General features: G+C 46.7%; 1 protein-coding gene across 1 annotated transcript in view; it reads right to left on the bottom strand.

The window, feature by feature from the left end:
* Nucleotides 1–5600: 5600 nt before the first annotated feature.
* Nucleotides 5601–16170, bottom strand: part of TMEM241 (transmembrane protein 241) — a 116291-nt gene continuing 105721 nt past the window's right edge. Inside the window, exons 14-15 of the mRNA XM_029921958.1 lie at nt 14363–14427; nt 5601–6899 (exon numbers count right to left, since the gene is read on the bottom strand). Coding sequence (XP_029777818.1) covers nt 6839–6899; nt 14363–14427 — 126 coding nt within the window. The 3' untranslated portion in view covers nt 5601–6838. The remainder of the gene's footprint in view (nt 6900–14362; nt 14428–16170) is intronic.

Here is a 16170-nt window from a genome sequence, read left to right as displayed (position 1 = left end):
GGGCCCACTCTGTGATTGGTCAATACTCTAAATGTTGTGATTGGGTCCCGCCAAAAGTAACAAGTACTCTGGGCAATGTGAATGGTTAAACCTGCTGTCAATAATATTGTATAATAATGATTGGATCATGTACCTATGTCGCAATTTCCTATAACTCCCCCTTCCCAAACTCATAAAAGTCCTACCCCACCTTTGTTCGGGGCTCTCTGGCTCTCTCCGTTCCACCAGCTTGGAGTGAGCAGAGGCCTGGGTTCCAACCTGCAATCAACGACCCTTGCTTTTTGGCTTTAACTCTGGACTCTGGTGGTTCATTTCTGGGGGACTCCTGAGTTCTGGGCATTACAGTGTCTCATAATTTTGTGGTCAGGAATCCATGCAGGTGCAGCTGGGCTGAGTGATTCTTCTGCCCCACGGGGCATCAACTGCGGTCACTTGATGGCAGTCAGCTGGCAGATGAGCTGGTCTAGAGGGTCCAGGACAACTTTCCTCACAGTCTGGTGACCTGGTGGGAGGTCCAGGAGGGCATGCTCAGCAGGGACTGTCTACTGGAGCGCCTGCACCTGGTGTCTGCAGCACAGAAGCCTCAGGGTGGTCAGACTTCCACATCTCCACTCGGGGCTCTCAGAGGCTGTTCTAGAAGACCAAGGCTACAAGGCTGCTTTTGATCTGGCCTTGGAGGTCGCATAGCATCACTTCCACCATGTCCTACTGGCAGCAAGCAAGTCACAGAGCTAGCCCAGCTTCAAGAGAAAGGTCCAGAAACTACACAGGGGAGTGAGTACCCCTGGGGTGAGGTGGGGGCATCTTGGGAAAAGCCAGCAAAGCCTCCCTCCAGGCAGGGCAGAGGGACAGAGCCTGAAGCCAGGGCAGGGCCAGGAGAAGCTCAAGGGCCTCACTTGTTTAATCAAAGGACCACTGACTCCCAAAGAGTCCCAAGCACTTTGAACATCCAAATGATCCCATATTCTATTTCAGTACTTTGCCCAAACCGTTATGAACCTGATCTGGATCACCAGGCAGAAGACCCAAGCAGCACTCAGAGATCTTGGAAGGCAGGAGTTTATTTTACATTGATGGGCTCAGAGGAGATGACTCTCCAGAGGTCTGAGCCCCGACTAAGCAGAGGGAACAATTTATAATCTGTCACTTCCGCGTTCCTCATTAGTAATACCTTGATGTGTGGCAAGCTGGGTAGGAACAAGAACCCGGAAGGGGAGTCTTTGGTTGGGGGCTGAAATTTCCCTATCAGTCCTGTCGGCCATTTTATAACAGATTTTTCCCTATCAAAACCACCTGCTCAAGAAAGATTATCACGTTCTAAGCATTACTAATCACATACTATATTCTTTTTTTAATGTTGATTTATTTTTGAGAGACAGCACGCACAGGAGCAGGGGAGGGGCAGAGAGAGAGAGAGAGGGAGACACAAAATCCGAAGCAGGCTCAGCACTGTCAGTACTGATGGGGCTCGAACGCACAAACTGTGAGATCATGACTTGAGCCCAAGTTGGACACTCAACCAAGTGAGCCACCGGGCCACCCCTCCTGTTGCATTCTTGCTTGTTTATGTTTTCAGTCAGACCTGTAAGTGTCCCCGCTCTGGTGGGCTTGCAGACCTGGTGCAGAGAAGGGTATCTTTTCCTCAAGCAGTCACCCAGGATCTTTCAGCCTTCAAACCCCTCAGCCACCAAAGCATGCTAGTGCCCGAGAAACCGGACCTGAGGATCCAACAGTGGCTGCTTGTTCTGGAAATGTGAAGAGCTCTAGTCCAGGTGGGGGCAGAGCCCTTCCCAAGTGCTCCTGGTTGTTCCAGTCTGTGTGGGGCGGATCCCAGACGCACGCCGAGGGAGGAGGCGGGTGGCAAGGACGGGAACACTGGGAGGGCAGCTGGGATGCCGGCCACAGACCCCACCTTTTGGCAAAGACGTGGCCTTCAGGGAGAAAGCCGCAAGTGACCTCACCAATGTCAGGAATCCAAGGGAAGCACTGAAGTGCAGAACCAGCAACCCCTTGTAAAATGTGAAGGGCTTCATTTCTCCTTCACAACAGAACTCCCTCAGGTGCGGATGAAAAAAAACGGGCTTCATCAGAAAAACCTGGGTTTGAGCCCTCGCTTGGTGACCCTGGAAAAGTTACTGAATCTCTCCAAATCTCCTTGATAAAATGGGGGAGAATGTTACCCACCCACCGTTGGTAAAACTAAACGACACGACACCTAGAAAGTACATAGCATGGCGTCTGGCATTTAATGAACATTCGATGACTTAGCATCTTAGATGTTGTTACCAGGTTGGTAACCCCAGCAGCTACTGCCAACACCCATCTCCTCTGCCGCTTCCTGGGCGCAGCATAAACCGCTCCAGATGAGCACTGACCAACAGAAACATCATGGGAGCCAAGTATACACATTGCAATTTTCTAGAAGGCCCGTTAAAAAAGGTAAAAAGAGGGGCACCTGGGTAGCTCAGTTGGCTGGATGTTTGACCGGCTCAGGTCATGATCTCACAGGTTGTGAGTTCAAGCCCTGCGTCAGGATCTGTGCTGACAGCTTAGAGCCTAGAGCCAGCTTCGGATTCTGTGTCTCCCTCTCCCTCTGCCTCTCCTCTGCTCACGCTTGCGTGATGTCTCCCTCTCAAAAATAAACATTTAAAAAAGGTAAAAAGAAATGGGAAATTCATTTTGATAATATTTTATTTAGTCAATCAAAATATTATTTCAATCTGTAATCAGTACAAAAATGATTACAAAATATTTTACATCCTGTTTCTTGTACTAAATCTTCAAAATCAGTGTGCATTTACACTTATGTACAGCATGTGTGAATCTGGATGCACACCATTTCAGTGCTCAACGGCCACACACGGCCATGCTCACCCTCCTGTACAGCTCGGGTCCAGTAGAAGGAGCTGGGTTGTCCTCCCTGTTCAGAGCTAAGTGACCTGGATGTTGGCAGAAGTCAGAGTCTGTATTTAAGATGCAAGAGCCCTCCCCCTGCTCCCTTCCCCTAAGGATAACAACTGTTTTTGTAATCCTCTCCAGCCGAGTTTGAAGAGAAGAGAAAAAAAGGCAAATTACCATGAAAACAAATGGTTTATTTTTCTTTATATCCACAGGAGATTCATAACAATATGCAATCATACAGAACCTGGCCTCTTTGGACGGAGAGCATACTTTATTTATACAAATGAAAAAAACAAGCACTTGGGCTTTGACTCAGGGCTAGCAAGGTTGGGATCATCAGAACCCAGAAAGGACTGGGAAAATGGACCATTTTTGATAAAAGGAAATGCTGGGGTTACCTGGAGATTCTCACGCAGAGAGGGGCACAGAGAGCCACAGACAATGGGAGCTAAGCAGCCTGCAGTAACCTGGGTCGGCCCTGGGTCTACAGACCTCTCGGCTCACCTGCATGCAGAGCTGAGCGTGTGAGCTTAGTCACAGAACGGAGAAATTAAAGCTTGGGGGTGGGGCGGGGGAAGCCCTAGGAGAGATGGAAGATGAAGGAAATAGGATGGTATATTGAAAAAACCCCTTATCCTCTGCCTCCTGCTGGTGTCAAAATAAGAGAATACCCGAGGTTTTAAAAAGCAATGAAACTGGACCACGTTCTTACATTGTACATAAAAATAAACTCAATAGATGAAAGACCTAAATGGGAGACCTGAAAGCATAAAAATCCTCGGAGAGAGGACAGGCAGTAATCATTCTGACATAAGTGGTAGGAACATTTTTCTAGATGTCTCCTGAGGCAAGGGAATCAAAAGCAAAAATAAACTATTGGGATCACATCCAAATAAGAAGGTTTTACACAACAAAGGAAACAATCAACCCAACAAAAAGACAACCTACTGAATGGGAGAAGATATTTGCAAATGACATATCCCAAAAGGGGTTAACACCCAAAATATGTAAAGAGTTTATACAACTCAACACCAAAAAAACCAAATAACCTGATTTAAAAATGGTTCAGAGGACCTGAACAGACATTTCTCCAAAGACGATCTAAAGATGGCCAAGAGACACATGAAAAGATGCTCAACATCACTCATCATCAGGGAAATGCAAATCAAAACCACAATGAGATATCTCCTCACACCTATCAGAATGGCTAAAATCAAGTAGACAAGAATCAAGTGTGAGTGAAGATGTAGAGAAAAAGGAACCTTGTGCACTGTTGGTAGAAATGTAAACTGGTACAGCCTCTGTGGAAAACAGTATGAAGGTACTTCAAAAAATTAAAGATAGAAATACCATATGATCCAGTGATTTCACTATTGGGTATTTACCCAGGGAAAATGAAAACACTGACTTGAAAAGATCTGTATACCTCTATGTTTACTGCAGCATTATTTATAATAGCCAAGATATGGAAGCAACCTAAATGTCCACTGATAGACTATGGATACAGTAAATGTGCTATATATACACAGTGGAGGATTACACAGCCATAAAAATGATCAGATCAAGCCACATGAAATAACATGGAAGGACCTAGAAGGTATTTTGCTAAGTGACATAAACCAGGGGGAGAAAGACAAATACCATATGACGTCACTTATAAATAGAATATAAAAAAATGAATAAAAAACCAAAAAGAATCAGAACTAAAAATACAGAGAACAAACAGATGGTTGCCAGAGGGGCTGAGGGTCGGGGGGAGGAAAACAGGTGAAGGGGAGAGGAGGGTGCAGGCTTTGGATTTTGGAATGAGTAAGGCACGGGAATAATAAGCAGAGCATAAGGAACGTAGTCAATAATATAACAGCAATGTAATATGGTAGACGGCATACTTGTGGTGACCACAGCGTGATGTATAAACTTGTCAAATCACTACGTTGTACACCTAATACTAATTAGCATGTGTATCAACTCTACTCAAATTAAAATATCGAAGTAAAACATAAAAACAATAGGACTCTGGAATGCCATTAAAAAAAATCAAACAAACAAAAATAAAAAAATCCTTAGTAGAGATTCTTTTAAGAACAGGTCTCTAGAGTCAGAAGATGGGGCCATTAACTGTGCATGGTTCTTTCCAGACTTAGGAACCTCCATTTGCCTGGATCTTCCTTGGAAAGACAGGCTGAAGGTGACATCTGGACAAATACCACTTTCCACAAAAGGAGAATTCTCTCAGTTGTACAGAGAGTTTCATGGGAGCAAAAGAGAAGGACAATTCTAAGCCCAGTTTTCTATTTGATCCTCAGCCTCTATAAAGTTTATATACATGAAGGACATAAAGCAAACTAAAACTATATCTCTGTAAAGGTGCCTGGGTGGCTCAGCTGGTTAAGTTTCCAACTCTTGATTTCAACTCAGGTCATGATCTCATGGTTGTGGCATTGAGCCCCGAGTCAGGCTCTGCACTGGTGGTACAGAGCCTGCTTGGGATTCTCTGTCTCCCTCTCTCTCTGTCCCTCCCCAGCTTGTGTGTGTGTGTTTTTTTCTCTCTCTCTCAAAATAAATACACATTAAAAAAAAATCGTATCTGTATAAACATCACTCTGAACATCTTTACCTTAAATGACACACAGAGACCAGGAAAAGACAGGGAAATGAATTTAAGGTACTCAAGTTCCAAATGTATGAATCCATTCCTATTTGTTTCATCTTCTGTTTATTTTTTCAACAAGTTGGAAGAACGGCCCCTAAGCTGACCGTATTCTTCAGGGGGCCAAGAATGGACAGGCTTATTCCCCAGATGCCGAAGATAATTCTCCACGAGTGACGTGCATGTCCGCCACCGCACGTCCTGCCTGGGGAAGACTCACTGGCATTTCACTACCTTCTACATCTCAAAATGACCAAACCCAGCCCCAGGCAGAGAAGTCAGGCATTCAAAATCTGTCATGAGCTGAACTATTTGAAGTCAGACATTATTTTCTTACACCTTCGTTGTGGGTTCAGAATCAAGTTACCATTTCATGCACATTCATTTCTTTGGACTCCCCCAGAGGAAGGTTCAGAGTCTTAATTGAATTTTTAATCTGGCCTGAAAGAGATACTTCAGTGTTCAATGATATGAATGAAATCTCCTCTGAGCCATCAGGGAATTAAATGGATTAAAAGCTTTAAGGGATGTGAATACAAACGCATGTGCTTGTGTGTATACATATGTTCTATGTTTGTGTCTGCCCGGGGAGCATATCCATCAGTAATTATAAACCCTGTTCCCTCTGGTGATCATTTAGGAGCAAGTCAGCTGAACACTGGGCGACAAAAGAGTGTACAGAATTCAACACAACACACAACCACAAAAAGGCTTCAGCGCGCTCTCCGAGTTAACAGGGTCCTTGCTGTTGTCTTACTGGACTCAGAACTCCCATTCGGCCCTCGACTCTGCCCCCGCACCCCGTGAGAGCTCTCCGGGGAATTCGATCCAGGCTCCTAAGTGGGTGAGTGTGGGCTCCGGGCCAGCCCATGACAGCAAGGAAAAGGCGTCCCCAGAAGAGTGTCCAAAGATGTAAACACATAAAACAAAACAAAAAGTGCAACCAACTTCCTTGAACCCACCTCCATGTAGTCAAAGCAGTGTCTGGTGACGGGCGTTTAACAAGGAGGTCTGCGTATCAGTCAAGGCGAGCAGGGCCACCCCCACACAGGCGGAATCCCGCAGCCGGGTCTGCACAACCGGGCACAGCCCGGTCAGCTCGCTCTCGAAGTGGGCAGACACAACACAGTCCGTTCTCTGCAGCAGCCCAGAGAGTTCTCCTTGATGCAGTGAGAAGGGGTGGCCTCGCTGTCCCTGCTTTCTTCAGTCTGACACACTTGAGCGGGAGCTCTGAGGCCCAGGGCCGTGCATTCCAGCTAGCAGCCTATGAGTCTGTTTTTCCTGTCCTTAGGAGCCCTTCTGCTCTGAGAAAACCAGCAAGGCCTCTCCAAGTCCACCAAGCAGGAGGCTGCCAAAAAACAGCAAGAGGTCAGCTTTCTAGTCCCGTGAGTCTGGAGGCCACGGGCCCACTGAGCTGCCCGACACTCACCTGCCTCGGGGCAAGGGTTCCCTCATTCTATCACCCCCTCCTGGTGTGCCCTGCTGCCAGGCTAGCCCAAGTAAACCTCAGCTGTGTGGCAGGATCTCCCACCACCCCCCATCCTTGGGAAGAAGGATGTCTGGCTCGTCCTGACCCGGGGAAGGTGATGTGCTCTGCTCTGCATTGGACATAGAGGGTTGATGACATGAACCCATGCAGGTATCCAGTCTGATCATTACTGAGGTGACAGTCTCTGAATCCTGTTATGTCACCGAGACTCACAGAACATTCAGAGATCAGAGATGACTAAAGGCGAAACATGAATTTCCCACCAGAGCAGAAAGAAACATGAGCAGTGATTTGAAAATGAAAAGGTGGTGAGAAAACTGCAGACCCTGAGAAGGAGGAGTTGAATATTTTAACATGCCTAAAATTTAATGCATCCAAAGGTCCATATATTTTCTATCTTAAACTTCTTGGTAGGCAATCCGATGTCGGTTCTGAATCTTAAAATTCTTCCCAAACAGCACTTCTGAGGGCTGTGCTGGGCCGATCCCCCAAGGATTACGATAAGAGGTCCTTGGTGATGAAACGCTCTTGGTCAGAGGGGCCAACAATCCTTGGGTTCTCCCTGCCCTTCCCACCTTCTCCCACATCCCCACACACGACACACTCACATTTGCCCTAAGGCATCTTCCTTCCTTCCTTCTTTCCTTCCTTCCTCCCTCCCTCCCTCCCTCCCTCCCTCCTTTCTTTCTTTCTTTCTTTCTTTCTTTCTTTCTTTCTTTCTTTCTTTCTTTCTTTCTTTCTTTCTTTCTTTCTTTAACATTTTAATTTATTTTTGAGAGACGGCAAGAGACAGCATGAGCAGGGGAAGGGCAGAGAGTGAGGGAGACACAGATCCAAAGCAGGTTCCTGATTCTGAGCTGTCAGCACAGAGCCTGACACAGGGCTTGAACCCCTGAACTGCAAGATCATGACCTGAGCTGAAGTCAGACACTTAATCAACTGAGCCACCCAGGGGCCCTGGCATCTTTATGTTTCTAACGTATGCCCAGGGCACCAAACATGAAACACAGGTTGGCTGTGCATATCACATGCCCAGTGAGAAATGTCACCCACGTGAGGGACTCTGACATGAAGATAACATGTACCATTTACCTCATTTAGCACAGGAATGAGCTGAGTAAGTGTGAGACTATTAAAAAAAACTGAGTTCCAACTGTGGCTCAGGTATTTATTAGCCACGTGACCCCAGAGTGTGTTATTCAGTTCTGGTCTTGTCTGTGCCCCAGGAGACGGTCACAATCCAGCAGTCTCCATGAGCCTGAACAGGATGTATGGGAAGCCAGCAACCCCCGCATGTAACCTATAATGCACAGACAATAAAATATTGTTCTACTGACTAGATGACTGCCCTCCCAGAGCAGCAATGCCTTCCTCACTGGCCCTCAGAGCTGCCATCCTGACTCTGCTTGAAGACTTCTCCTGAGGTGCTCGTCCTGCTGCACAAAGCAAGCCTGTCCCACTGCTGAGCAGCTCTGGCCAGGGGGGTTTAAGCAAGCATCGATGGGCATCTTACTTTTCGAAGACGCTGGGCACATGGTTCCTCCCTCCTGGGGGAAGCCCTTCCTCAGACTGACCCTTAAAGAACGCACGTCCTGTCTTCTTAAACACTGGGGCAAGTCCAGAGTCGCTGTGGCCTGACGTGACTTGACTCAAAGGCTGCACAGGCCTTTGGGCTTTGGCGGACTTGTTTCTGCAAATGTGACTGGGGGTTCAGCCATTTCTACGGTTTCCAGTAATCCTGCGTGGTCACCAGGGAGAAGAACGGGGGATGGGGTGGCTCGTGGCCACTCCTCCCCCCACCGCCTTAGAACAATGCTGAAGTGTAATAACCTTGCATTTCATCTGTTCGGCTTAGCTATTTTATGAAACACCAAAGCAGCTTAGTGACTGCTCAGAAGGAAACAAACGGTTCAGTTTGCTGTGAAGAGAGCCACGGAGGTGCACTTTGATGTGGTCTTCCAAACAGCAGGAGGAGCTGACGCGGGGTGCAGGAATCTCTATGGCATTATACTATTTAAGTTAGAGCTTCACCAAACTTTGCAAATCTCGTAACTCCCATCATTCCTGAAGTGAACACACTTCATGCAGTGAAGGCATACAAACCAGACCGCAGAGCACACTCAGCCAGAACTACTCATCACGAGGCCCTCTCCCAGGGTTTTACTTTCAGCAGCCCTCCAGTCTTTTCTGATCTCAATCTTATATTCATTATTGTGCTTATCCAAGCACTGCTGACCGCACTCCGGGAGGTGGGAGGCGAGACTGCACCCGCTTCCCACTGTGGCCTAGCCCTTCAGGCAGCACCTAATAAATATTTTCTCAATGAATGACAGTGACTTCTTACTCTTGATTCCCTTTCTCCCATCCATGGTCCCAACTATTTTTTCTTTTTCTCTTTTCTTCACAAAAGAGATCTATCTGCCTAATGTACCATGCCCTTGGGGAGTTGCTGAGTGACAGTCCACAATGTGATAAATTACTCTGTGGAGAGGTAATGCGTGATAGTAATTTAGAGACCCTTCTTAGCATTTTAGAGAGTTTTCACATTTTTGTTAAAGTTTTTTTTCATGTTTATTTATTTTGAGAGACAGAAAAAGCATGAACATGGAAGGGGAGAATCCCAAGCAGGCTCCACACTGTCAGTGCAGAGCCCAGTGTGGGGCTCGAACCCACAAACCGTGAGGTCATGACCTGAGCTGAGATCAAGAGTCAGATGTTTAGGGGTGCCTGGGTGGCTCAGTCAGTTAAGCACCCGGCTTCGGCTCAGGTCATGATCTCACGGTTTGGGGGTTCAAGCCCCGCGTCGGGCTCTGTGCTGACAGCTAGCTCAGAGCCTGGAGCCTGCTTCAGACTCTGTGTCTCCCTCTCTCTCTGACCCTCCCCTGCTCACGCTGTCTCTCTCTGTCTCTCAAAAATAAATAAAACACATAAAAAAATTTAAAGAAAAAAGAGAGTCAGATGTTCAACCAACTGAGCCACCCAGGAGCCCCTTTAGAAAAAATTTTAACTAGGCCTTATGCCCAGCACAGAGTCCAATGTGGGGCTTGAACTCACAATCCTGAGATCAACATCTGAGCTGAGATCAAGAGTGGGACACTTAACCGACGGAGCCACCCAGGCACCCGTGAGAGTTCTCACATTTTTAACTCAAATGGAAAACTGGTACATTTCAGTCACTATGATCCTAGCTGTACTATGGGTGTGTTGGGAGTGGCACTTTCCTCACCTCCTAAATGCACGCTTCCTACAGAGAGGCGTGGGCAGTCTCCGGGCAATGTCCCAAAATGAAAAGTGTAAGACACTGTTACTCAAAGATGGTATAAGACCGCTTTCTAAAGACTGTTGGGACCAGTGAGGTTTGTGTTGAGATCAAGCATGTTGGTAAGCCATCACCGGTGGTGGGCCCCAGGAATGACTGCTGAAGGGAGAAGTAGGCACAGAATCCTCAGAACAAAGAGCTTGTGTTTTGGTTGTTTTCTCGCCTTGTACTTAAACTATTGCAAAGAGAGGAATGTCTAAAAAGGATTCAAAGAGAGGGCACCCACAACTAATTCTATTTGACAGGGACATTGCTCACAGTTCAGCATTTTTTTCTTTTGTGTGTGTTGTATCCCCTTTGCTGAAATTTTGGAATAGAGGGAATTCATATCAATATATACCATAAAACTCTGTTTATTGAAAGAATAATTAAGTATTAATCTGGACATTTAAATTCTGAGTTTGCAATAGATTGTTCTTAATTAAAAACAAGATGATTTGCTGGACCTCAGTTGCTTTTAAGAAAAGACTTTAGGGGTGCCTGGGTGGCTCAGTCAGTTAAGGGTCCAACTTCAGCTTAGGTCATGATCTCATGGGTTGTGGGTTCAAGCCCCGCATAGGGCTCTGTGCTGACAGCTAAGACCTGAAGCCTGCTTTGGATTCTATGTCTCCTTCTCACTCTCTGCCCCTTTCCCACTCATGCTCTGTCTCTCTCTCTCTCCCTCAAAAATAAACATTAAAAAAAAATAAGTGAAAGACTTTAAAAATTGACCAACATTGGTACTTAGGTTTATACTTTTCCTCCATATATACATATTTTTTAAATTTATTTATTTATTTTGAGACAGAGAGAGCAAGCAGGAAAACAGCCAAGAGAAGAGGGGAGAGAGAGAGAATCCCAAGCAGTATCTGCAATGATAGTGGGAAGCCTGATGCAGGGCTTGAACTCACAAACTGTGAGATCATGACCTGAGGTGAAGGTGTCAGACACTTAACCGACTGAGGCACCCAGCCACCCTAAGGTTTATAATTTTGGGGGTACAACAGTATTTACAAGACTGGCCACTCTTTAATTCAGTGAGCCTTCAGGGCTAGGTGGCGAGACACAAAGATGAAATGCGGTTTGCCTTCTGGATGAGCTCACAGCCGCAGGTAGATGGGGTGTGCACGCTTACCTGGCACTCAGTGTGTACGTGCTGACGGGGCTGTGCACAGACAGTGTGGGAGGGGCTGCTGAGGCCTTGACACATGAACTGACCAAATCTCTAATTAGAAGATAAGTAAGGTTCTTAATATCTTGCTGAAATTTCGAATGGTGTTTTCTCCACTAACTACCACACACATTTAGATCCATGATTCCCAACTGGGGCCATTTGCTGCCAAGGGTTCCTGGAGCATTTGGGGAGCTGCTGTTGGCATCAGTGGGGTGGCGCTCTGGTTTGCAGCTAAAAACCATACAAGGCACAGGACAACCCCCTACAACAAAGAATTCACTGTAGCCTAAAATGTCAATCGTGCTGAGGTGAAAAACCCTCCTTTAGATGATGGCCTGTTTTGTACAGTTAAGCTGCTCCTGATCCAAGACGGTGGCTAATGACATCTGAACTCATTTCCTGGATGGTGACCTTGCTGAGGCATGGACTGTGTTTGTGGCCTCGGAGTCGACTGAGCACTTTTTGTGGAATGAATGAGTATAAAGCAAATGGGTGTTTGGAGGTAGCTGAGACAGAGCCCCCGCTATCCCCGAGCCCCCTGACCCCCACCCCATCTCAAATGGCCTGTAGCCGTAGAGCCTGGCTGCCTTAGAGATCCCAGGCCCACGTGAGGAGGCAGCCCCTACCTAGCCCCGCACTGGCTGCCGTGTGGACATACAGGCTCAACAGAGCACGTGTTCCACATTTTCAAAAGAATCAGGAAATCTGGACTTTGGTGAGGAAATCACCTGATTTCTGAATGCGAATGAAGTAAACTCTGAAAACCAAAAACCAGCAACAATGACCCAGCGGGCAAACATGGTAGGCCCAAACAAAACAGTTCGGCGGCACCTGCCCTCTGTGACTGCTGCTCAGGCGAAGCTCCCACACGACAGGGAGCAGGCCGGCCAGTGCGCAGGGTCTGAGAGCGGGTCACCCAGGCTCCGCTGGAGATGGCGCAGACTAGCTCTGTGCAAAAGACAGGAAGTCTGGACTAGCGTCTGACACTCCTCTTCTGGTGGTTCACTTTGTGGTTGGAAAATTCTTTGAGGCTGAAAACACACCATCCTTAAACTCAAGCTCTGAAAAATCAGGAAATTCCAAAGTCAAGGTTCCTTTTGCAATAATCACACACATGCTGTTTCCTTGATTTGGGAACACGCAGCCTTTCTTTCCATTTTGTTCACGGCATTGCATGAAGTTCACAGGATGTGAGACCGCCTGCAGGCCTGGCCTCTTCCAGACGGCTGCTGGAATACCCAGGATCAGACTTTCTCCTCACTGGAGAGCCGTCTCCCTCCTATTTCTCACACTCCGGCCAATGCCTGGGTTTTTAAAGTCCGTTCTGAAATTCTGTACAAATAATGGTTGTCTGAGGCTTATTTGTGAGAAAGAAAAACACTGCCAGGAAGTTAGACTATCACTAGGAAGGTTACGATGCAGTCACTGGGGGAAGAGCGTCAGGAATGTACCAGGAGATCTTGGCGGTTTGGTTTTTGGATGTCACCAGCCCTCTGTGGGCGTCATGCCTTCCTGGAAGGACAGGTGCAGAGGAAGGAGAAGGGAGCGAAGGATTAGGTCTGTGCCCCACAGCCCCAGCTCTGGCGCCAAATTGCTAACTCTCACCATTGGCACTCCCTGCCTCTCCGGCCTTCCCCGTCTTTCCTGGGGCCAAAGTGCCAAATCCTCTTCCACCTATAGTCTTGCTAAACCTCTGTGTTCTGTATAAGGTCCAGTTCAAACCAGTTCCAAAGCCCTCCTGCTGGCTCATCCTCTCCCCTTCCTTTGGCCCTCACATTCACTGCACATTCAGACTATGATGATCTGATCCCACAAACTATTTTTATGATTTCCATTTGCCTTGTGCTCCTTGAAGGCTGAAGGATGTCTTGCTTCATATGCAGCAGTCACTCAAAAAAACATTTTTAGCTAATTGATAGAATTATTGCTTAAAGCATTAAAAAACCTAAGACAATGAGACCTTTTTTTGTGATCATTCCATTGGACAGTCTTAGTTCATCATGTCAGGCCGTGAACAAGAAATAGAGTTGTCTTATCTTGGGTAACACTCCTTCTATATTGCTGTTGAATTATCTAGAAGCTCTTTATGGATGGTCATACTGGTGGGAAGAGGAATATATAGGCCAATTTCTCTTATATCTCCTTTATGACCCACTTCTACCTAGACACTATCTGCAGTGCGGGGGAGTCCCTGGTGTTTGTCAAATCAGGCCTACATGAAGGCTTCGGGGCCTTGGACACACACAGATCTGGTTTTGAAGGCTCATCCAATCATAGTAGCTATTAAAATATTGGAAAAATCACATAATACATACAAAACTGTGGTTCACTAGTAGTGCTTACGCTGGTGTGGACGAGTGGCTGAAAGATGTATGGTGGTGTTTCTTGATCTGGAGGCTGATTGCAATAGGTTTGAAGATTCATCACGTTGCATATTCATGATATATGTACTCCTCTGGATGTATATTTATGCGTCAATAAAATACATACCCTGGGGCCGCCGGGGTGGCTCAGTCACTTGAGCATCCAACTCCTGACTTCTGCTCAGGTCATGATCACGTGGTTTGTGGGTTTGAGCCCCACGTTGGGCTTTGTGCTGACAGTGCAGAGCTTGCTTGGGATTCTCTCTCTCTCTCTCTCTCTTTCTCTCTCTCTCCCTCTCTCTCTTACCCCTCCCCTGCTCTACCTCTCAAAACAAATAAATACAAATACAAACCTAAAAAAAGTATGTGTGTGTGTGTATATATATATTCTAAACACTCTGTCTCCAATATTTGAGAGAAAAAATTAGCATCCTGGTGAAATCCAAACAATAAATTTGCTCTTCTGCTCTCCAGGTGAAAGACTTACCATCCCACTGTCGCAGTGGTCAGGATCACATCAAACAGCAATATGGACAAGCCAGCTGTGAGCACCTGCAGAAATATTTTCAAAAAAGGCCATCAGAGCCGCAGGACTTTGGTAACCTTCTCCAAAGTCATCGTTCACAATGACTTGTGAGGCCCCTGTATTTAGTGCTTTCTCTGAGCTAACATTTAGTGTGGAAATTGCCAAGTCCTGGTCAATTCAGGAGGTGAGAATCTTCAAAGAGACATTTAACTTCCAAACTCTTGAAAAGAGAGGAGGCATGCAGCCAACATCTCCCCCATCTCTCTCCAGGGCAGGGGCATAGTAAGAATACTCGTTTCCATCTTGTCTCGATGTGCAGAAATAATCCCCAAAGCCAGTCGTGCTCAGCCATCTGTTCCCAGATCCTCCAATAAAAACTCAGCTGTCACCCTGCCTTTGCCCCCAGCACCGTCTCTCCCTCCTCCTAATGAGCTCGTCTTGCTGGCCTGTGATACCCGTTCTACGAAATCAGGTACTTCCTGGGGGAGGGAACAATTAAATCATTAATTAACTATTTGCAGTGGCACCTGGCTGGCTCAGTCAGAGGAGCACACAACTTATGATTTCGGGGTCGTGAGTTCGAGCCCCACGTTGGCTGTAGAGATTTCTTTAAAAAAATGAATAAACTTAAAAAGAATTATTTGCAAGTGTTTAGAAACCAAAAGAGAGGGAAGAGCCTCCCTCCACGTCTCTCAGAGCTAGAAATTATGGGAGAGTCTCTTGGGAATGGAAGTGAAAGGGCTCACACCCCCACCATATCACTAAAGAGCACAAAGAGTGTGCGTGAACCAAAGACCCAAGTTTGTCACCACTTGGAATGCCTGCTCAGGAAAAGAGGTTTCTTTCTCTAGAATTCTGTATTCCGAGATGTAAGACAGCTTCTGTTAGGAAGGTCAGCCTAAGGACTTGCTTTCTTGCAATGAGAAGAATTTAAGTTGCAGGTCACTGTGGGATGGGTCACTCAGACTGGACACCCTGGGCCATGGGAAATGCCATCTCACTCAAGGGGACCCATCCGCTGTCCTGGAGGCCTCTTCAGCTGTCCACATTGGGGAAAAGGCAGCAAGCAGGTGGTTAGAAGGAACGAGTGTGTTTAAGGAGTCTCAAATTCATTCATCATCTCAAAAAGAAGTCTGGCAATATAAACCAGGAGCCTCCAGGATAGAAACTCCGTGAGGTTTTAGAACCTTTGTAATTTACCCATTTGAAGTCCCTTTCAGTTTGCTTCTTTTATTGATTTTCAGCAAAAACCCTGACAATGAAACAGACCTGTGTTGTCTTTGGGAACAAAACTGAAGTGGCGACCAGGCCAGCCAGACAGTTGCAAAGTCGGACAGAGGAAAGAGACGACTGTCAGAGTGCTGGGGGTGGCAGTGGGAGCACGTACTTTTTTTCTTTTTAAAAATTTTTCATAAGTTTATTTCATTTATTTTTGAGAGACAGAGAGTGAGAGAGAGAGAGCCCAGGAGGGGCAGAGAGAGGGAGAGAGAGAATCCCAAGCAGACTCTGTGCTGTCAGCAGGGCTTGATGACTGTGGGATTTTCTCTCTCGCCCTCTGCCCTTCTCCCCCACTCGGATTGATATGGGGCTACATCTTGTGAACCACCAGATCATGGTCTGAGCCTAAGTCGAACGCTTACCTGACTGAGCCACGCAGGCACCCCAGGTGGCTGGTACCTCACAGAGCCTGATGAATGGCACTAATTCTTCTCCTACTCTCCCCTTGTTACGTTTAACATTATATTTAGGACCTTTGCATCAATGGTTAT

This window comes from Suricata suricatta, chromosome 14 (genome assembly GCF_006229205.1).
Source record: "Suricata suricatta isolate VVHF042 chromosome 14, meerkat_22Aug2017_6uvM2_HiC, whole genome shotgun sequence".
NCBI lineage: Eukaryota > Metazoa > Chordata > Mammalia > Carnivora > Herpestidae > Suricata > Suricata suricatta.
Note: the sequence above shows the minus strand (reverse complement) of the source record. Positions and strands in the feature narration are given on the sequence as shown.